This window comes from Pteronotus mesoamericanus, unplaced genomic scaffold (genome assembly GCF_021234165.1).
Source record: "Pteronotus mesoamericanus isolate MK-2021 breed Mesoamerican mustached bat unplaced genomic scaffold, CSHL_Meso_final scaffold_85, whole genome shotgun sequence".
NCBI classification, from domain to species: domain Eukaryota; kingdom Metazoa; phylum Chordata; class Mammalia; order Chiroptera; family Mormoopidae; genus Pteronotus; species Pteronotus mesoamericanus.
This window is the reverse complement of record NW_026555329.1, coordinates 76,921,014-76,944,108: the sequence shown is the minus strand read 5'-3', so window position 1 is coordinate 76,944,108 and position 23,095 is coordinate 76,921,014. Positions and strand designations below refer to the sequence as shown.

At 43.8% G+C, this 23,095-nt stretch overlaps 1 protein-coding gene and 1 pseudogene across 1 annotated transcript; both read left to right on the top strand.

Annotated features, from left to right (window-relative positions):
• Positions 1-1,370: 1,370 nt before the first annotated feature.
• On the top strand, positions 1,371-6,361 carry LOC129063273 (MAP/microtubule affinity-regulating kinase 3-like). Its single transcript, XM_054564237.1, has 5 exons — positions 1,371-2,273; positions 2,390-2,727; positions 2,793-3,864; positions 3,983-5,217; positions 6,172-6,361. Exons 1-5 carry the CDS (start codon positions 1,371-1,373, stop codon positions 6,359-6,361), a joined length of 3,738 nt encoding a protein of 1,245 aa, XP_054420212.1.
• A 13,930-nt stretch (positions 6,362-20,291) lies between these two features.
• Positions 20,292-20,384, top strand: LOC129063567 (uncharacterized; annotated as a pseudogene).
• The last annotated feature ends 2,711 nt before the right edge of the window (positions 20,385-23,095 follow it).

Sequence of the window (23,095 nt, the reverse complement as noted above, 5' to 3'; positions counted from 1 at the left end):
TGAACGCAGTTCTACCACTTACTAGTTGTGTGACCTTGGACAAGGAACATGCCTCACCCAACATAATGTTATTCATCTAGAAAATATAATATTAGTATGGCTTGCTCTACCTAACACACCAAATTCCTATAAAGTTTAAATGAAATTATGCATATGAGTGTGACATTCCAATCTTAAATGCTATGCAAGAGAAAACTTGATTATCTACTGCTATAACTTTGCCTCTTCACCTTTCATGTGTCACCTTCCTTTAGCATTTCAGGATAAAGTGCTCTGTTTCACACTCATTTCTAAACTCCTAACTCGCCTACTCCTCACTCTTTTGTGTGACTCTCTATTTTGGGCTCCACTTCAAGCCTGGTCCTGCCCTGAATTCTCCAAGGTGATACTCCCATCAAAGTGGGCCCGTGGAGGAGGTCGCATGTCTCTGCACTTCTGTGCTCTTAGTTTTTCACATAAGTAATGCAAGGCTGTTGTGTCAGCAGATTAGGAAAAGTAAGGCATCGTGGAGCCGAGTACAGACACCATGACTGCGGGGAATGAGAGGAATTTTACAACTGTACTAGGTATCTCAGTACTTACAAGTTAATCACACAAACTCCCACTCAGAGTTTTTCTTTGGGCTAGAAATTCATAGATTTATTAGATCATGACCCTCTATCCTTCTGTCTGACCCACAATCTTCAAATTCCTATTTATTCCCTTGGCACCAAAGTAAGCTGTAAGCCTCTCTTTGCATAACACATCCTGTGCCCTTACCAATAAATCAATGTTTTGAACTATTTAATAAAAAGGTATGGATATGTATGTGTGTTTAGTTGTTGTTTTAGAATTATTAAGGTTTGATGTAGGATTCTCAAACACATAGATAATGAGAAAATTTTATTTGTATCTTACAGATTTTCATTTCTAATAAAGTAAATATCAATCTTTAATATCCCACATTAAGGAAAAAGCTTTGGGGGGATCCTTTTATTATGTTTTTTTCCAGAGTAAAACTGTCATGAGACCAAAACATGAGAAAACCACTGTAGTGTATCACCAGCTGCGACTGGTCCGTTTCTTGCTCTAACCTCATAAGGCCCCATTGTGATGGGCAACACACTGACCCTTTATAAGATCCCCACTGGGCTAAAGCTTCTGTCCATTATAGTCTGGGAAGCTGATCTACAGTGACCTGTTGGACTTGGGAGAGTTGTGAGCTGATCTACAGTGATCTGTTGGACTTGGGAGAGTTGTGAGCTCATTTTTCTTCATTTTGTTTCTTTCTTAAATTTTTTTCTTTCTTATTTGTATTTTTTATTTTGTTTTCTTAAAATCTGTAATCTTTTTACTTATTCTTCTTTTTTTTTTTACTGTACAGTAAAACCATGTCTAATGACATTACAGCCATCTCTGGCAAGGAGTGCCATGTTGGTGGCTACACTCTACTGAACACAATCGGAGAGGGGGCCTACGCGAAGGTGATGCTGGCCAGGCACAGAGTAACCGGCACAGAGGTAGCTGTGAAAATTGTCAACAAGCAGAGCTCTCTAAGTTTACGAGAATTTCATTGTCTGAAAAATTTAAATCATCCTAACATCGTTAAGCTATTTGAAGTTATTGCTACCAAAGATAAGTACTTCCTGTTCATGGAGCACATCAGCCGAGGGCACTTACTTGATTATCTTGAGAACTCTGGCCCCCAGACAGAAGAGGATGCCCGAACTATATTTAGGCAGTTGATATCTGCGGTATATTATTGTCATCAGAAAGGGTTCGTACACCGCGACCTAAAGCCTGAGAACATCCTCCTCGACAGTGAGAATAACATCAAATTAGTTGATTTTGGCTTTAGTACAAAACTTTTAGAACAAAAATTTAATACCTTCTGTGGTACTGTTTCGTATATGGCACCGGAGATCTTGAGGAGCGAACCCTACAACGGGCCAATGGTTGATATCTGGAGCATGGGGGTCATCCTTTATCGGATGCTCACGGGGAGGCTGCCGTTCGTGGGGGACAACTTTGGGGAAGTCAAGCGGCAGATATTGACAGGGCACTTCATTGTACCACACTTCCTGTCTGAAAAATGTCAACAACTTTTAAAACAAATAATTACCCCTGACCTCACGAAACGACCAACTCTGGACGCTATAATAAAGGATCCCTGGGTCACTGCTGGCCAGAAGGAAGTGAAGCTGCACAGCGAGCCGCCCTGGGAGGACCTTGACTCCCAGGTAATGGAAAAAATGAGAAGCCTTGGGTTTAACCTGGAGGAAGTAAAGGAGGCGGTAATACAAAAAAAATTTAACAGCACTATGGGCACGTATTTAATCCTCCATACTACAAAAGGCAAGATAAAAGGCCAAACAGTGAGAGTAAGGCCCTATTCCTTCCGTAATGAAAGACATCTTTCCACAAACCAAGAGCTTCTGGAGGCAGGACAGAAAACTGGCAAGTCTACCAGTCCCCCCACCAGTGTGACAGCGAAAGTGGCCGTACCCCCCGCCAGTGTGACAGCGAGAGTGGCCGTACCCCCCCCCAGTGTGACAGCGAGAGTGGCCGTACCCCCCCCCAGTGTGACAGCGAGAGTGGCCGTACCCCCCCCCAGTGTGACAGCGAGAGTGGCCGTACCCCCCGCCAGTGTGACAGCGAGAGTGGCCGTACCCCCCGCCAGTGTGACAGCGAGAGTGGCCGTACCCCCCCGCAGTGTGACAGCGAGAGTGGCCGTACCCCCCCCCCAGTGTGACAGCGAGAGTGGCCGTACCCCCCCCCAGTGTGACAGCGAGAGTGGCCGTACCCCCCCCCAGTGTGACGGCAAGAGTGGCCGTCCCCACCACCAGCGAGGCCGTCCCCTCCACCAGTGTGGCGGCGAGAGTGGCCGTCCCCTCCACCAGTGTGGCGGTGAGAGTGGCTGTCCCCACCGCCAACGTGGCCGTGCCCTCCACCAGTGTGGCGGCAAGAGTGGCCGTCCCCTCCACCAGTGTGGCGGCGAGAGTGGCCGTCCCCACCGCCAGCGTGGCCGTCCCCTCCACCAGTGTGGCGGCGAGAGTGGCCGTCCCCACCGCCAGCGAGGCCGTCCCCTCCACCAGTGTGGTGGCGAGAGTGGCCGTCCCCACCGCTAGCACGGCAGCCAGGGTGGCCGTCCCCACCGCCAGCAAGGCAGCGAGCGTGGCCGTCCCCACCGCCAGTATGGCAGCCAGGGTGGCTGTCCCCACCACCAGAAAGGCAGCGAGCGTGGCCATCCCCACCGCCAGCAAGGCAGCCAGGGTGGCCGTCCACCATGCTTCCACAGAAGCAAGGGCCACCTCTCCCCTATCCTGCCCTGAGTCCGGGACCACCACCCTCAGCCCAGCCTTCCAGAATGGTTCTGGGGGCTCCTGCAGCAGCAACAGCAGCAGCGCCGGCGGCAGTGGCAGCAGGAGTGGCAGCCCCACCAGCTGTACCAGCCGCACCAGCCGCACCAGCCCCACCAGCTGCACCAGCAATACCAGGAGCAGCAGCCCCACCAGCCGCACCAGCCGCACCAGCCGCACGAGCCGCACCAGCCCTACCAGCCGCACCAGCAATACCAGGAGCAGCAGCCCCACCAGCCGCACCAGCCGCACCAGCCGCACGAGCCGCACCAGCCCTACCAGCCGCACCAGCAATACCAGGAGCAGCAGCCCCACCAGCCGCACCAGCCCTACCAGCCACACCAGCCCTACCAGCCGCACCAGCAATACCAGGAGCAGCAGCCCCACCAGCCGCACCAGCCCTACCAGCCACACCAGCCACACCAGCCGCACCAGCCGCACCAGCCGCACCAGCCACACCAGCCGCACCAGCCCCACTAGCAACACCCAAGGCACTTCCTCTGATCACAGGCAGGGCTGGCAGTGGGTAGCTGGGAGGTTTTTCTTAAAATTTTGCTGTTGTTGGCCATCTGCTCGTGTGGAACAAAACAAAAGGACAAGAGTCCACTCAAGATTATTTTTCAAATTGGGGGCACCTAAGATAGGACCAAGATAAGGACCACAGCCACACCAGCCCGACCAGCCCCACCAGCCGCACCAGCAACACCAGCCGCAGCAGCCCCACCAGCCACACCAGCAACACCAGCCGCACCAGCAACACCAGCCGCACCAGCAACACGAGCCCGACCAGCCCCACCAGCAACACCAGCAACACCAGCCGCAGCAGCCCAACCAGCCGCACCAGTTCCACCAGCTGCACCAGTTCCACCAGCCGCACCAGCAACACCAGCCCCACCAGCCCCACCAGCAACACCAGCTGCAGCCGCCCCACCAGCCGCACCAGAAACACCAGCCGCAGCAGCCCCACCAGCCGCACCAGCAACACCAGCCGCACCAGCAACACCAGCCGCAGCAGCCCCACCAGCCGCACCAGCAACACCAGCCGCAGCAGCCCAACCAGCCGCACCAGTTCCACCAGCCGCACCAGCAACACCAGCCCCACCAGCCCCACCAGCAACACCAGCCGCAGCCGCCCAACCAGCCGCACCAGTTCCACCAGCCGCACCAGCAACACCAGCCCCACCAGCCCCACCAGCAACACCAGCCGCAGCCGCCCCACCAGCCGCACCAGCAACACCAGCCGCACCAGCAACACCAGCCGCAGCAGCCCCACCAGCCGCACCAGCAACACCAGCCGCAGCAGCCCAACCAGCCGCACCAGTTCCACCAGCCCCACCAGCCGCACCAGCCCCGCCAGCCGCACCAGCCCCGCCAGCCGCACCAGCCCCACCAGCCCCACCAGCCGCACCAGCCGCAGCAGCCCCGCCAGCCCCACCAGCCTCAGCAGGCCCCGCCAGCCCCACCAGCCCCACCAGCCGCAGCAGGCCCACCAGCCCCACCAGCCGCACCAACCCCACCAGCCGCACCAGCCCCACCAGCCGCACCAGCCGCAGCAGCCCTGCCAGCCCCACCAGCCTCAGCAGCCCCACCAGCCTCAGCAGGCCCCGCCAGCCGCACCAGCCGCACCAGCCTCAGCAGCCCCGCCAGCCCCACAGCCGCAGCAGCCTCCGCCAGCCGCACCAGCCGCACCAGCCTCAGCAGGCCCCGCCAGCCCCACCAGCCGCACCAGCCCCACCAGCCGCAGCAGCCGCAGCAGCCGCAGCAGCCGCAGCAGCCCCACCAGCCGCACCAGCTCCACCAGCCACACCAGCCCCACCAGCCCCACCAGCCCCACCAGCAACACCCAAGGCACTTCCTCTGACCACAGACAGGGCTGGCAGTGGGTAGCCAGAAGGTTTTTCCTAAAATTTTGTTGTTGGCCATCTGCTCATGTGGAACAAAACAAAAGGACAAGAGTCCACTCAAGATTATTTTTCAAATTGGGGGCAGCTAAGATAGGACAGAAAAAAAATGTTGGGCAGATCAAGCCACACTCTGCGTGGGTCTGTCCGACTTGAAGACGCTGAGATCCTGAGAAGGCCACCACGTGGTGGAGAAGAGAAACCAGAGGCTGGCCACTAACAGCTGTGCATGAGGGCGGTGTCAGAAACACTGGGCAATGGGGGCCGGATCCAGCGGACAATGGAGCAAGGACCACCTGACGTAAATCCCACTGGATTTGTCCCAGTGGGATTTATGTCAGGAGCGTGTCTGGCACCTCTGTGGCCTTCAGAAGCACCTTATCCCCAAACAGCTGCTAAGCTTGGAGGACAGCCTAGAGCGCCCTGGGGGACAAGAAGAGGGGCCACCCTGTGGCCCCACCCCCTCCACACTCACCTTCAGAGACTAGACTGTTTTTCCTGGGGCCCTTCTCTCCTCCCTTGTTTGTGGGGGTGCTTATTAAAGTACTTGGTTCTTTCAAATTTTGGAATAAACTTGATGTTACAGAAAGATGTACTGGATACTGTGCTTTTATCCTCTCTGCACAGAATTGGAGCTGGGTGTCCTGCAGTTTGAGAAGTGTGTGGTAGTGTAGTACTTGGGCTTTATTGTGGGAACTCCCAACAGTCACAGATGTGGTTTTGTGGGGGAAAAGGCCCGCGCCCAGCATGCTGGGCAGGTTCTGGACACCAAGGCACAGCCGTCAGGGAAGCAGGCAGAGTTCTCTATTGCCATGCGGTCCATAGCCTGGGTGCTTTGTGACATCAGCAGGAACCCCCTCTCCGGACATCTTGGCTTTGCTTACCTCCCCAGGTGCTGCTGTCAGTCTCAGGGGGGCGCTCCCTTTATACAGGTCAGATGTGGAAAGCTCTGGAGGAAGAGGACTCCAGGCAGAGGGGACAGCCGAGCTGCAGGGGCGCAGGCTCAGTGAGCTGGAGTGGGGGCGACAGGAGGTGGGGCTGCACAGAGCTCCCGGGCGTGGGATGGAGTATGGCTTTTACTCTGAGAACAATGATCAACCCCGGAAGGGTTTTAAGCGATAAAGTGATATCTGATTTACATTTTAAAATTAATAAACTGTGGAGAGTATCTTTCCTGTGCAAATATTTGTATCTATCTCTACATATTACAAGCTTCACCGGGCAGGGCAAGTTTTCTTATAACCACTGAAGAAATATGAGACAGGAACTACATGTATTTTTTCCATTTTAATCTTTACCAAACCAGTTCCCTAAACACTTGGAATTGTGAGTTAGCACACTGTCTTAAGAGGAGAAGACCTACTTGTCTCCGGAGAGCTGATTCATTGTTCTTACATCACTGAGTAGCTGATCTTGCCCTTTGCACTGAGGAACCTGCGCATCCCTTTGATTCATCTGTCCTTCCCCGTGACCCTAACAGCATACGGCATAGACCTATGTGTGACTCTCATCACCCTGCATTGTCATTAAGTGGTTCCCTTCCCTGCGTTGCCCTGACTTTCCATTCCTGGGTTCCTTCAGGGTTGGGAACTGTCTCACTCTGCTTCATATTCCAGCCACTATCTGAGAGCCAGGTCTATGGTAGGTCAGGTGCTCAGAAAATGTTGGACAGGTGTACTTTATATATAATTATAATTTTAAATACTATGTTTTATATTATACATGTATATGTAACACTAAAGCACTTTCATTAAAAATAGGGGAAAATAAAAAAATCTCATTATTACATGCTATTGAACATTTTATTATAGGTATAAGCCAATACAGTTAGAAATGAAAAATCAGTTAGAAATTTCTAGTTTCATAAGATGCCAATAACCAAGCAAGGTAAGAATATATGGAAAAATACTAAAAATAAAAAGAATATAGTAAGAAGAAAATTTTAAAAAGAGGACAAATTTTAAAGACTTTACAGTAGCTATGAAAAACAAACTATCTAGAAACAGGCTTAACAAGAAATATGTAAATAACATATAAGAGAACTTTAAGCACTGCTAAAACTCAAAAGAACCTTAAACAAATGGAAACCACACAAATTTTCTTAGGTGGGAAGCTGATACTATGTCAATCCTACCAAGTTAATTTATAAATTTAACTCAAAATAAACACTAATATACATTTTATCTTTATAGAGCGGGGAAGCTCATTCTGAATTTATCAGGGAAAATTAAAGAGTAAAATGATTAAATCTAAAAAATAAAAAATGGTGATGGAAATCAGTCACATCAGACATTAAAGTACATTATAAAGTCTCTGAACTTTAAAAGGTGGAATACAGGCATATCCCTAGACTTACCGACAAAGAGAAGAAATGTAAAACCCAGAAACAGACTCAAATACACAGGAGAACCTGGCATGTGAGGAAAGAGACATTTCAGATCGGTTGGTTGAAAGTGTCAATAAGAGAGAGGATCACTGAGTAGCCACCCGGGAACAAGCTGGTTTTATATTTCTCACATATAAATACAATAAAATGTTAAATATAGGAATTAAATCTGTAAGAATACATGAAAATAGCATGACAGCGGGAGGAGCTCCACGGGTCTCTTTCCCAGCAACACTGGTGGAGATTATTTTTTAAACCACCACCACCTTTCTGAGACTCTAGAAATGGTCCTAAGGACATGCATCCAGTGATGAAATATCATTCTAGAAAATCAACTATCAGAGGCTTCACATTGCAAGAGCAGGAGAACGTGACTAAAATAATTTAGTCAGTCACTGAGCAGGTAAGCAAACAACAACAACAAGCCTAGGGAGGAGGGAACCAGTTGCCAACAAATTATTATTAAACAATCAAAGAAAACAGAAAACTACAACCCATACACCAGGGAGAAAAAAAAAAAGTAAAGAAATACAGGAGGCAACAGAATGTGCCTATGAGAGTGATTAGATGATGGAATTAACAGGCATAAATTTCAATGTAACCATTACAAATATGTTCACAAAATTCACTCATCCATACCTGTGCGCCCTGAAACATGCCCTTGTCTCTGAAGACAGCATTAAGTCAAGGTCATGCCAGTGTTTTCTCTCAGAATTGTCAAGGGTTCTGGGAGGTGGAAAAAGGCAGTAAATTGACTTTTAAAATATTTTATTTATTTATTTTTAGGGAGGGAGGAGGGAGGGAGGAAGAAATAAACATCATTGTGTGGTTGCCTCTCACATGCCTTCTACTGGGGACCTGACCTGGCCTGCAACCCAGGCACGTGTCCTGACTGGGAATTGAACCAGTGACCGTTTGGTTAGTAGGCTGGCACTCAATCCACTGAGCCACACCAGGCAGGGCATGACTTCTAAAATATTTTTTTTAATATTTTACAAAAAGCCAAAAAAAATTATTCATGTAGCAATGAGCTCCTTCCTCATAGAAATCATGTGTTCATCTTTATATATCTAAACTAAGATCATGCTGGGTACATTGTGTTTATAGAACGATCGATGAATGAATAACTGGATGAATGATAAATTGTGTCATGTTTCATAACTTTGTAGAAATATAATGTTCTGCTTTATAGCAAAATCCCTACACCTTAATTCTTATAGACTTGAGGCTATATTATTGATGTATTTAGAATTACTATGTTTCTAGATTAATGACATATTTTTGTCCTATATTAATACAACTACACCAGCTTTTTGTATGAATATTTAGCCAGTATATCTATTTGCAGTCTTTGTTTTCAACTTCTCATTATTTTTATAGAGTACATTGAATCGTTAGCCACAGCTACTTATTTTCCTATGATGCTCTAATAGACATGAAATACATATCCATGGGATTCCCCACGTTTCTGATGCAATAGCTCTGAGGTGAGATCCAGAAAACTTGCATTTTTAGTGAGTTTCTAGTAACGCTGATGTTGGTAACTTGGGACCACAATTTGAGAAGTGTTTTTCAAGAAACAAGAAGTTATATCTATATTTTAGGTAAGATGCCAATGCACTGGTTTGAGAATCAAATTTTAAGAAACACTTGTTTTCTATCTTCGACCCTCTCTTCTGAATTTTCCTTTTTCTTTTTTGTCTCTATGGGCTGTATCTGGGTAACTGTTTTATTTTTACCTCTCTTCCAGTTTACAATTCCTGCTTCTGCTGTGTTCATCCTCTTGCCAAGAACAGGCATTAAGCTTTTAATTCGTATTATCTTGATATCCATGTAAAGAAATTCTGTTGGCATATTTTTCAATCCTACTATGTCACATTTATAAATTCCTATCTGTTACTGGTTTGATGTTTGGCATTATAAACAGAGTAAGCACAGTCATTTTAAAATGTATGTCTGAGGTTTGCTGATTTTATTCTGGATCTCTGAAGTCCCTACTTTACTGGGAAAGAGAATCCTGCAGGACTGCTGACCGCGCGGGTCCTGGGCCGTCACTTCCGTCTCGCCTGTTGTGGGATGCTTTCCAATCAGAGCCCTGGGAAACTTTGTCCACAAATGCCCCCAAAGCACAAACAGATATAGTGTTTCTATTTCTGCTGAGATGATTTTATTTGAATTTTGGGCCTTAGAGTTCTCCATGCCTATCTGACTCCTTGTTTGTTTGTAAGACGATTTCTTAAAAAGAGCCCATTTCTTTCCAGCAACCTTTATTGTTTTTAGTGGACAAGTTCATAACTAAGAATTGGATGAACTACCCTTGATCTTAAAATATGTATTTTGACAAGAATGTAGGTAATGCTGATAGATGCTAGGTTCAAATGTCTTCAGAAGTATACATAACTCCTTTTTCATTTTACTTTAAATATAATCCTTTCAGTTGAATGAAAAAACTCCACTGTGAAGCAATTTAGGCAAACAGATGACTTTTAAATCAGCATTTTAAATCATACATATAGCATATGGTTTTTTGTTCTACCTTATAACTAATGTTTCCCTATACTATTAAGATAAAAAGTACACTTCTTTCCCTATATTTCTTTGGTACTCACCAGAAGTTGGCTATAAATTTGTTGTAAAACATAATTTTAACATTTAGGTAGTGTAAGGGTAGATAAAAATTTAAAATAAGAGGCTCAATTCTCCATCAAAAATAAGGAAAACAACTCCTCTTCCCCTTCCTTAGAGTACTTACTTAAGAAAATGTCTAAGTTCTTTCATTATCTCTTTGAAATGTATGTCAATCTTTTTTAAAAGCTAAATAAACCTCTTACCAGCTTTACAGCTAAGGCTGCCTTCCTCCGGTACCTGGGAACCGCCTCTTTGCAACGCACCTGTCGGGGAAGCAGGGCCCTTTGCTCGCCAGGCCCTTGGGCGCCTGGGGGCCCAGCTGCAGCTGCAGGCTGCCTCTCTCCAGGTTGCAAAGCACGTCTCCCATTACAGAGATATGAAAAGTTTCTTTTTTCTGTAAATAAAGACAATTAAAAATAATACAAATGGTCACCTCAATAAGTAAATAAATGTATAATGAGCAAATGGTGTGGTAAGTCCGTTGACTTGAAAATTAGTTTTGTTTATCTTGAGAAAGCAGCTGAGTATGTAGCAGAGACTGACAAAATGACGGGGCCATGACAGGAGAGATGACAGAGTGACTGAGGGAGGTCTGCTTCCCTTGGAGATGTAGAAATTCACCAGGGAAAGTCTCCCTCGCTGTGGAAAGGGTGAGCTGGAAAACCCACAGCACCTCGGTTATTTTCCGCCCATCACCACAGCACCGATGTCACCAAGTAAACAAATGCACTAAAATCAGAAACCTGGAAGCCCCTCTCCGGGAAAATGGGACACACAACTAATCTCGTCTTTGGCAGAACTGGCAAAGGAAGAGGGAGCTACTAGAGAAACAGGTAAAAGCAAAGAAGCTGAACTTTTAACACATTTTTAAAGGCCAATTGGTGGGGAGGCGGGGAGAGAGGAGGCCCTGGGAGCCCCAGAGTGAAGGAAGTCTGCGCCCTGTGCTAAATCTTTCCCATGAGTCCCTACTAACTGCTCTCGACTGGTGTAGAGGGACCTCCTCTGAGGCCCAGTGCCCTATGCTGCGTGCCTAAGAGCAGACCAGGAAATCTCAGGAAACACTCTCACACTCTGGGCTGCTGACACCTACTCCCAGGGATGGAGCAAGAGTGTGGAGAGACACACGCGGGGAGTCCAGGCACAGAGGGCTTGCCTGCGTCCAAGGATGATGCAGGAAGTTAAGAGACACCCTCCCACACTCCAGAACCTGCAACGAATATGAGACAACTACTGTCCACCCTGAGAAACAGTCAAGGAGCAAGAGACCCTTCCCTCGCTTGAGGTGTGGGCACTCAAGGCCCTGCCTAAATTTTGAGGGTGAAAGGTGAGGCCTGAAACTCTACGAATTCAAGTGCAAGAGAGTCAAGAAAGAGCCCATGCGTACATGAGGCATCAGAGAGCCTGTGTGACTATATTATTGTCACAAAACAGCCTTTGAGATGAGCAAATATCAGAGTTATAACATGGTCAGTTAGCATAACAACAAACTCCCAGATACATGAAGCAAGAATTTACAGATTTAAAAGGAAATAAAAATTCAAATTTAGGGTTGGAGACTTTAATCTACTTATCTCAGAAATGGATAGAGAAGTAGAAAAAAATATCAGGAAGGATATAGGCAATTCAGGCAACACTATTAACTACCCTGACCTAACTGACTTTTTTTACAACACTATACCCGCCAACTGCAGAATGCCCATTTCTCTCAAATGTACCATATTCACTGGGGCAGATGATATAATGGTCCAAAATGCACATCTAAATACATTTAAAACAAACAAAATCACACAGGCTATGTTTTCTGATAAAAAACAGCGCTAAATTAGAGGTAAGAGTCCTAGAAACACCGTAAATAACCCTTGGATCAAAACAGCAATTGTCAAGAAAATCAGAGAATATTTTGAACTGAATGATAATGAAATTCTAGCATAGCGAAACATATGAGATGGCCTAAAGAGAAATTTGTAACTTCATGTACCCATACTTGACAAGGTGAAAAGACAAGAATTTTCTTGAGTATCAATTACTAGTAAAGATTCTTTTAAAACATAAAATATAATGTATGTATTTTGGAATTTCCATTCCAAAATGTTTTAAAAAACATTTGCCTTGGAGATGTATAATGCTGAAGACTGTTTTTTATTGTCTCTATTTGTGCCACATCTGGCCATGAGAGAATGTAACACACACCAGATTTGCTCTGCTGTCATGACAAATAAAAAAGTGAACACAATGTACAAAAGTACTGTCGTGATGCGTTGTGAAGCAATTGCACAGAACTGCGGTCTTTGTAGGAAGGGGAACGAAAGAAATGAGCCTTACATTTGGCCCAACTTCAGGCTTGGAGGCATATTCTGGATTTTATAACAGGGAAGGAAATTCCAAACAGAGCATGGAATTGGCAAGAAGTTGTAAGACAGACGTGACAGACATCAACAGCAGCAGAAGCTTCTGCAGGTGATGGAAGATGTCCTGGGACATGGATGGACCTTGAGAATATCATGATAAGTGAAGTAAGTCAGACAGAAAAAGTCAGAAGTCAAAAACATGGTTTTGTTCATATGTGGGATATAAAACAGAAAGCAACAAATGAACAACCAAGAAAAATAAACAAAAACTCATAGACATAGAAAAGAGTATGGTGGTTACCAGAGAGAAAGGGGGTCTGGGGGGTATGTAAAGGGTAAAGGGGGTCATAGATAGTGATGGAGGATGATTTGACTTTGCATGGTGGGCACACAATACAATATACAGATGACGTCTCATAGAATTCTGCACTTGAAACCTGTATAATTTTATTAACCAATGCCATCCCAATCAATTTAATTAAAATAAAAAAAGAAGTAGAAGCCATGTAGATAAAGAGACCTAAAAATTTTCTAGAGGCTCCATTAGTCTTTGTGGACTAGTAAGATGTGTGTCAAAGAGTGCCTCTCCATGAGGTTAGGTGCAGAATGACTGCGGACCTGAGCAAAAGGTGAGTGGCTCCCAGGGCTCACATGGGGGGAGTGCTGTTTGCGTTCCAGCTGGCCAGGTCACTTGTGATCACCGTCACAGGGACACTAAATAAGCTATGTCCTGGTAGTTAAAAAAAAAAAAAAAAAACCCGCAAAAAAACCCCCAAAAGCCATCACTAGAGTAAAGGCTGAAAAATAAGGCTGGAAAGGAAGAAACTAAACCACAAGTAACTTAGTTTTTGATCAGAACAAAGCCAACACTCTTTAAAGGAAGGATCAAGTTGATTCCAAGTAACCTAATTGCAACTCAGAAAAAATGGCATGAAGATTTATAGGACTACAAACAGAGCACACACCTAACAGGGAAAAGTTAACAATGTCTGGCAGCCAATAAAAAATTTCTGGACAAAAAAAAGAAGAAAATAGGACAAATAATTGGGAAAAATCAATCTATTAAAGCCAATTAAAAAATGACACAGATGTCAGAACAAGCAGACATAAAATCACACAAATCAAATTTTTATAGATAAAAATCACAACGCGTAAGATAAAAATACACTAATGGAATTAAGAGAATATTAGACAACGTGGGAAAATTGATTTATGAACTTGAAGATATGAAAACAGACACTATCCAAAATGAAATACATAAAAAGATAAAAAACCCAAATCAGTAATTGACAGAGCATTGGTAAGGCCTGGGGCACCTATAAATGGACTTATATACATATAATAGGGATATTCAAAGGAGTAGATTGTGAAGGGAGAACAGAAAAATATTTGAATAAATAATGGTTGAAAATTTCCAAACTGATGAATATTATTAACCTACAAATCTAAGAAGCTCAAAGAACACCAAGCATAAGAAACTTGAGAAAAGCATACTAAGACCCTTCATAATCCAATTGTTTAAAACCAGTGAAAATGAGAAGAATTTAAAAACAGCCATAAAATAGATGTTATGTACAAAACAAAAGAATAACGGCACATTTCTGTTTTATAACAATGCAAGAATAAAAACAATAAAATAGGATCTTTAAAGTACTAAAAGAAAAACACCTGTTAACCCAGAATACCATACCTAGGAACATAACTTTCTCAAAAACTGTATTTTCAAGCCTACCAAAGGCTGAAAGAATTCCTTAGCAGTGGACAGCCCCCCGAAAAAACACAGACGTAAAAAGAGGCTCATCAGTGAGAAGGTAAATGATGCCAAACAGAAGAGAGCAAAGAAACAAAAACCCTACAAAAACTGGTGATAATGTGGATGACCATAGGAGCTTTTTCCTTATTATTTAAATCTTTCAAAGAAAACTGTCAAAAGCAAAATAGTAATAATTAATACCTGGATTTACAACTATCTAGAAGTAAAAACTATGAAGATAAAATAGAACCATAAATATAGAATTAATCCAGAAGAATTAATCTAAAAGAAGACAGAAAATGAGAGCAAAGGAAATAAAGAAATAAAGGACAGGTTGACAAAGGGAAAACAATTAGGAAGATGATGAACCTAGTCTTATCAATAATCATCATAAATGTTAATAGCCCCACACCACAAATCAAGGGCAGGTGGTGAGACTGGATTAAAAAACAACAGCCAACAATATATTGCCTAAAAGAAATCCACTTTAAACAGCAGGCTCCAGTAGGTTAAAAGTAAATGAATGGAGGACTTCAATTTCAGCTTAGTTATGTAGTGAGCCAAAGAAGAAAAGCTATTGTCCTTACAGGGAAACACGATGGACATGCAGCAAATTAATGATTTTCATGAACCCATTAGAAAACACATTTGTCAGGGGACAAATGGCTGTCCTGAAGAGGACCAGACACCTGCAGGGAGACATAGGGGCCAAGCATTTACTTACATGTCAAAGAAAGTACTGCTGGACATAGCAGAGGTCGGTAGGGTCATAAACTACAAATCCTGCAGAACTGCTGGGCTAGGTAGAGCAAAAAAAGGCAAAACTGCTGGAAGCCGAGATACATGGAGGTCTCCATCTTCTCCTCTCCTGGGCAGGATAGGGGGACACTGGGGAGAGGTCCCATGCAGTACCTGCCAGGGGGACATGAAGAGCAGCTACTGTGAAATGCACCCAGGCGCTTATTGTGCAAAAGGCTCACCGCGCAGGTGAAAGGTAAGGCTCCATCTCCCCCGGGGGAAGGGAGCTGTGCCCAGCCCCCAGCTCTCTGCCGCACCTAAGGGAACTGAAAAAGCCTGCCTCTCCACGGGAGAGTGTCTCCAGGTCAGACTGAGAACATTGGATGATACTCATCGCCCCAGGGAAGGACACAGCGGCAGTCAGGGACCTCTATCCCTGGAGAAGGGCAGAGACATTTAGGAAGGCCACGTCCCCAAACACGGGACCAGTGTGCACTCCGGAGACGGAGATTCACTCAGAGCCCCTGGCCACCGCGCCTCCGCCTCCGTAGAGCTGAGAGAGCTACACAAAGAGATGGTTGAAAGCGGAAGGGGGAGAAAATCACTATAGAAATTTGCAGCTTCTGGCGTTCACAGCAGCAGCAAACTTCAAACACAGCACAACTACTGACTTGATTGCTGTGAATTCCCACGCTAAAGGTCTACTTACCTTGTTGTATATTTCCCTCTATGAGTCAAACAAAAAATTCAAGGCATGCAAAAAAGGCTAGAAAATACAGTCTGAGAGGGTAACACAAACATCAGGGCAAGCTGTTTTCACTGCTTCCGTTTCTAACTGCTGAGGACAGTGAGAAAAGTGACATACAACAAATACAACTACCGACACAACTCTCCGACAAACTCCACACAGGTTAGCTCTGCTTAACGCTGCATCAAACCATTTTGCAGTCCCGTGAAACTTTTAGACATCCGTGTCCCCTAAAGCTGAGCCTGAGATAGGGATTCTCATTCCAGCGATTGATTGCATTTAATGCCCTCAGGAGTAAAGTGGTAAGGTGGCAAGATGAGGGAGGGGAGGACATCCAGGAAGAACACGTTTTAATGATTCTGGAGACTAGTGTGCTCCACTGCAAAGCTCTGGATCATGAATTGCACCCACAGAGCTGGTCCCACCTTGAGTCAAGGCGGTCCATGTTTTTGTGCCTCAATGTCAGTGCCTGGCCGGTGTCTGAAGTGGACGGGGTGGTCACACTCAACAAAAGGGTGCCACTGTGCTTAGCAGCCAACAGTCACAGAAGTCAGGGTTGGGTACATTACCACCAGTAAAGGGGATCGGCACGGGGCACCAAGAACATCCAATATAACATTCCTTACACAAGTTTTTATTCTTTGTACTAAATTTTTAAAGTTTTCTCTACCCACTCTAAGGTCTGGATAGAAAACTTGATGTCAATTTCTCCCACCACTTCAATACTTCTTCGTCGGTCCACTGTCTGCACCTTCTCCAAAATTTCTCAATGTATTTATCCTTTAAGTTTTTCCCTTTCTGTATCCATATAGGAAAAACTTTTGAAAGTTTTATTTTTTACTTCTGCTTTCCATTTCATCACTTTCTCTTATCTTCAATCTCATCATTTCTACTCATTTTTCTTTTAAATAATCTATTCCTTGATACTGTGCAATCTTTGGCCCACCACTTTTTTTACTAACAAATTTTTGAAGGAATGATTTTGGCTGCTCTCTCCATTTAATTACCATCTGTTCAACCCTTAACCATTTTCTTTTTTTTGGCTCTAAAATTGCAATATAATCACACAGATTTGGAAGCAATAAAGATAAATTTTTTATGATGATTTTTCAGCCTCCAAGATACTGCTGAAATTATTCTATCAAAGATCAGCTATCCAATCACCAAATTCAATGGCATTTTCTCAGTCCAAAAAGTCCTGTATGTGTCATCCACTACCATCAATTAACTTCTTTTAAAATTTCTTTTTGGTAAAATGATACAAAGAAAATTGTATATTCTCTCAGCTTAGAAATTGTTATGGAGAAAATATTTCTATTTGGATGTAATACCTTGATAAACCACAATCAACAGCAATAAAATTTCCTTCTCAGATGAGGACATTCTACTGATTGTAAGGTTGCTTGTTAGATGGAAAATTTAGATGACTATGATACTGAAGTTTGGGTCTAGAGCAAGATTGTTCTGCATAGGAGTGGAGAGGGAAGGCAGGAAGGAAAAAAAAGGAAGGGGGGGGAGGGAGGAGGGAAAGAAGGAATAGATGAGACTTCCTTCACAATTTAAAAATGTTTGGCTCATATATACACTTCCATACTGAAGTCCCAAATGAAGCAAAGCAAAATGCTTTTTAAAACTTCCTTTTCAGGAGTTAAATGTTGCATATAGATTGATTGCTATAGTTAAAATTCTTATCAAAAAAGGTTCTTCTTCTTATAAAGAGAACACCATTTCATCCATACCTTAGGATTTGGTGTGTGGATAAAAGGCTGTCCTCACTTTGGCTAAAATGGAAAAAAACGTTTGATCCTTAAAAATGATGCCTTAGGAGTCCAGGCTTGAAAAAACCAGGTCCGTTCTCTTCTAACGTCCTCACTAGTGCCGAATCACTTACAAATCCATGTATCTGGTGGTGACTTTCAAGGCCCACCTTAGCTTGCTAATACCAGTACAACTTTTGCCAACTCCTTGATAAGAAAACCACATGCTCTTGAGGCTTGAAAACTTAACAAACCCCCTACAGAAGTCATAAATGGACTCCCATATTACCATTCTTATCCAGTCACTTTTATGGTTATAATTGCATTTAATAGTCAACGTGGCTGTCACAGATCCATCTTGGCAGCCTGACTGATCCTCCACATAGTCTATCTTGCTACTCTAAACCATCAGTATTTGCAGTGCATGTACGTCAAGCAGCAGGAGAAGGGAGCTCAGTACTTCACTGGTTGCCTAAGCCAATCATTTCTGAGCATGAATACGTCATGCTTAAATGGATGTCTTTGGCTTACATTAGGAAACACTTGTGTGAGCAGAAAGTTGAAAAATAGTACAAATTCAGGTTTGGGGATGCCACGTCGCATTGTCTTTTAGCCAATCTCTCTTTTTCTTCTACCAGTGATAGATATATAATTATTTTAATACAAATGCAGCTTAAGTCTCCTGCAACTGACTTACTAGAATGGCTTGTGACTCTAGCAGAGACCTCATTAAGGAAATTCAAGATTCCGAAGTCAGAATAGCATCGTTGCCTCCCAGAATATGGGATGATCGGATGGAAATGGCCTGCTGTGCATGTTTTCCAGCCAGAGGGTGTATTTCATTCCCTCAATCCCTCAAACAACAGCTGAAGGATTTTTTTCAGCATTTTCTCTCTTTTCAATTTCATCATCAATCTGTAATTCATTTCAGGAAGTGTTTTGTTAGGCATCTGTCTTGGTATTTCATTGGTTTCTTTGGAAGGCTGCACCGCTATTTTGTTCTACACCAGAGGTGAGATTTTTCCAAGAGCATTGGGTCATGTGTTGAGGGATCAATCTTTGTTTCTTCAGTTTCGCATTTCCTGAATGCTCTGTCACTGTGGCTCCTATAGACACAGGACTGCTTCGCTTCCCCCACAGAGAGCTTACCAACCAGGGGCACAGAAGAGCCCTGGAAACGAAGAGCGAAGAGCGAAGAGCGCCGCCGGACCCCCTGCTGTGACACACACCCCCTAAACTGACACATGGAACGCTTAGGGAAAGTTCCCAACTTTTCCTTCAAAATTCTCTTACTCGTACTTTACACCTAAGGTGGACAAGCTGACTGTGTGATTTTCAAATGAGGGAATTGGTGAAAGTTATTCCAGCATTAGTTCCCCCAACAGCATCTTAAACTCTATAATCAGACAATAAATCAGTAACCGAGTGCTAATGAAGATAATACGTGGGGAAGAAATCCTTTCTTCTTTACATGTAATTTTATGGATTGTTTCTTAAAGGTACAAAATATCTTCCCAGTTACTGGGGTTCAGAATAACAAGCCTACAGAGGCTATACCCTTATAGAAAAATAATAAACAATTACGCATTTAAGAATATAATAACTGGCTGTGAGGGCGCTCTGGCTGCGACATCCGTCACCCCGCTGATCGCCAGGGTTGATTCAGCTGAGCTGGCTGGCTAGGCGGGCGTCCCCTTCCTCCCTCACCGAGCCATGTGCGGCCCTCCTGAAGCTGCGCGCTTGGTCGAAGAGGACGACCTTCCCAAGTAGAGGAGAGGCCCGGTCAAGGGTATACAAGTAGCTGCGCTCCCCTGCTAGAACCTCCAAACAAGCTCCCAAGAATATAACTATAGCAGTCAACATACAGACACTATTTTAGTTCCTGAAAAGGCAGTTGTGAACACAGTTTGCTCTGTCAGCTGAGAGGACCTAGAAGCAACTACACCGTAGTAGCAGTGAGCACACCTAGCACTTAAATCTTAGTTTCTAATATCATTTTGCAATAAAGGAGCCAAGATTCCACTTCTTAGAAAAATGTCTGATTCTAGAAAATATACACGATGCTCTTGTAGCACCTGGTAGTGGCAGGAAAGAAATGCCCAAGTACAAAGACACACACACACACACACACACACACACAAATAATGGAAGTATCTCAAAGGGCCATATAACCAACTAAAAGAACTCCCAATTGCCAACATACTCCTTGAAATAAAATATTTTGGTTTATAACCAATATATAAAAAACATACTGAGTCTGTACTGACATAAAAATAACTGAATAAATAAATGGGGGAGAAATGACAAATTTCTCATTCAGAAGAATTCCAAATAATTCACACATATACTTTAACCTATCTCCCCATTCCTTCATTCTGGGCTACTCATAGCAACTTCCTTTGAAAAACTGCAGCATGAAGAACACGGGAAATAGAGACTTTATTGTGGAGAAAACTGTCAAACACTCAAGTGACCAAGACTAAAAGCAACAATAATAAGTCATGTGAGTCATATGTGCCCTTGATATGAAGTGGTTAAAATGGCCCTTCACTTTGTGGCATCCCTCTCAGTAACATAGAATCCCAATATAATCATGATGAAAACATCAGACAAGTCTAAACTGAGTAATATTGTACAAAATACCTGACCATAACTCCTCAAAATTGTCAAGATTGTCAAAGACATGGAAAATCCTTGCTTGCGTAAGCAGCACTGGAACTGAAACTCCAACGACACTGTGAAGATCAGCATGTCCCCTGTGCAAGGATGACATGTACAAATTTTTTTAAGAAAATGAAAATCTGAGAAATCGTCAAAGAGGATCATAAGGAGACATGAACACTAAATGTAATATGACATCCAGGATGAAATTCTAGAATAAAGGACATCGGGTAAAAACCAAGGGAGCCTGAACAAAGTATGGGCCTGATCATTCATAGGCAATGGCTCCCTAACTGTCACACGAGCACTGCGAAACTGTAAGATGTTGACACAGGCAAAGCCGGGTGCAGGGTGTGTGGGAGCCATGTGTTCTCTGGACAATTTTTTCTGTAAATCTAAAACTATACTAGAGAAAAAGCTTTTTTTTTTTTTAAAAAAAAAAAAGGCAACTGGAAAATTATTTCTTTTGTTATTTAAATAGGAAATATTTATTGGCTAAACATGATTTAACAGTGCTGAAGCAGATCTCCCTATTCTTTTTATACTTCTGCAGCATTTATCACCATCTGACATCATGTGCATTTATAACTTGAAAATAATTACCATGAAGGCAGGCTCTATCACCATGATACCAGTTAATTATACCAGTTGATTAACAAGTCATGCTAAAATTTAGTCGCTTTAAACAAGTCACATAGGACTCCTCACAGGTCTATGGGTCTATGGGCCTGGCTGATCTATGGCAGGTCTGTTCACGTGTCTTTGGCCAGCTGGCTGGCGGCATGAGGGCTGGCTGGTCTGGGATGGCCTGAGCTAGAATGACCTGGCTTCTCTCTCCACGGCTCTCAGATTGCTACAGCAGGTTAGTATATGTGTGTTCTCATGGTAGGGACAGAGTTAGGTAAAAAGGTCCTGAAATTTGCTAGCCTTTTAAAAAGCCTCTACTAACATGAACTTTGCAGGCGTTTGATGAGCCTGTCACTGGCTGAGCTCAGAGCCCGTGTGCCGGCGGACGACCGGAGGCCATGGGCACAGAAGGTGTGGACGAGAGGCTGCCGATGCAATCAACCCATCACAATCACCTGGAACAGTAGAAACAGACACTTGCTAAATATTTGTTGTATAATAGAAGGAAACAACTTTAACATAACAAAGTTTTTATTGATTATATGCTATGTGTATAACACATCAATGTCAGGAGGTAGAGAAATTTCCTTTATAAATTTAGAGTCCTATAATATATAGGCAATAGTATAAATCTAAACAAACATAGAAGCAACATAGAGTTACATATCAAATTTAGCAAAAGTTATCATTAGCGTGTGTGTATGCATAGTTTAAGTTGTGACTTTCTATTTCATTTTATTAGTCAGTTTTACATCAATACCCACGCTATTTTAATTATGCTGTAAGTCTCTCTTGTCTATTCTGGCTCTCTGTTTTTCCAGATAGCTTATCAAGTCCCAGAAAGTGATTTTGATTGAGATTGTGTTAAATCTACACTTTATTTTAGAGAGAAGTGACCTTTTTACAATATAACAATCTACAACAGTAAAATATTACTTCATTTATTTAATCCTTCTTTAGTAAGGTTTTGTAAGTTTCCTGTGTCTACTCTGAAGAATTCCAAATTTTAAAGTTCTGACAGAAGAGTCCTGGAGAAGGAACAGCCAATAAGACATTAGGAACCAGAGTATGGTATCACAAAAACCAATCATAGAGTGTTTAAAGATAAACGAATGGTTGACTGGATTGAATATGACTGAGAAGTTAGGTAAGGAGACAATTTTCCATAAACGAAGGCAACATGAGAAACATGATGACCGTCTCCAAGAAAACCTAATTTAAGTAGTTGAGATGGAAGTCAAATTGGAAGAGACTAGAGGAAAAAGAGATGGAAGGACTCGAAGGCAGTCAGGACAGATTGAAGGTTTAAGTGTTTTTTGCTAAAAAAGAAGAAAGAAATATATGGTGTTAGCTAGAGGAGTATGTGGAGTCAAAGGATGTTTGAGGTTTTGTTTTTGGTTTGGTTTGATTTATTCATTTCCAGAGCACATGTGTATGCTAACGGAGATGAAATAATTGAGTGAGAAGGACTCATGACATATGAGCGAGAATCCGTAGGTTGAGAAGTGATGTTGTAAAGAACTGCTGAGCTGATCTGACACCAGCACTTCAGGCTCAAGAACAGAGCACCTTCCTTACTGTGTCTCTTAGCAAAGAGCTGAGCAGCAGAGACAGAGCTTGACATAGACACAATCACCATGCTGACCATGAATTTCAATCTTCATCCTTTTCCTTCATCTAACTTATTTTATACCTATAACTGTTAGCAAGTCATGAAATATATGTATTATCATCCTTTTTACAGTTCCTGCCTTTAAAAAGAAAATGCTCAGTGAGCCTTCCTAGCACCATGGGACCACACTATCCAACCAGATGGCTGGTCATCGATGAACCCTTCTGAAGTGATTTATGACCAAAAGGGGGAAGTGTGGACAAAAGAAGGGCCACATACTAAGCCTGACAAGTTCAGGGGAGGCCTGCGTGCTGGGCCCCACAACCTCAGAGACAGAAATTGACCACACAGGATCAATGAAGTGGAAACCTTCTACCTAAGAGTGGTTCCGGGCAGGCAGTCTGTCTTAGGGCAGAATTTTCCCCTGACAAAGGTCAATCTTTGCCTCACCTGATCCTGTCAGTTGTCTTTTTGCATCTCGGATATTGTGTTCAATACCTAATAACATGCCTTTAGGATAACAAAGTCATTTCCTTTTTCTTGGACCTCTCTCCAGGGCAGGAGACCATTAATCCCCTCATTGTTATTGTTTTCCTGT

Excerpts from the sequence above, each read along its gene's own strand:
- LOC129063273 (XM_054564237.1), top strand. The coding sequence starts at position 1,371 with ATGTCTAATGACATTACAGCCATCTCTGGCAAGGAGTGCCATGTTGGT. Across the intron at positions 2,728-2,792 it reads GGCCGTACCCCCCCCCCAGT|TGTGACGGCAAGAGTGGCCG; the intron begins GTGACAGCGAGA and ends ACCCCCCCCCAG. Across the intron at positions 3,865-3,982 it reads ACAGGCAGGGCTGGCAGTGG|GACCAAGATAAGGACCACAG; the intron begins GTAGCTGGGAGG and ends CACCTAAGATAG.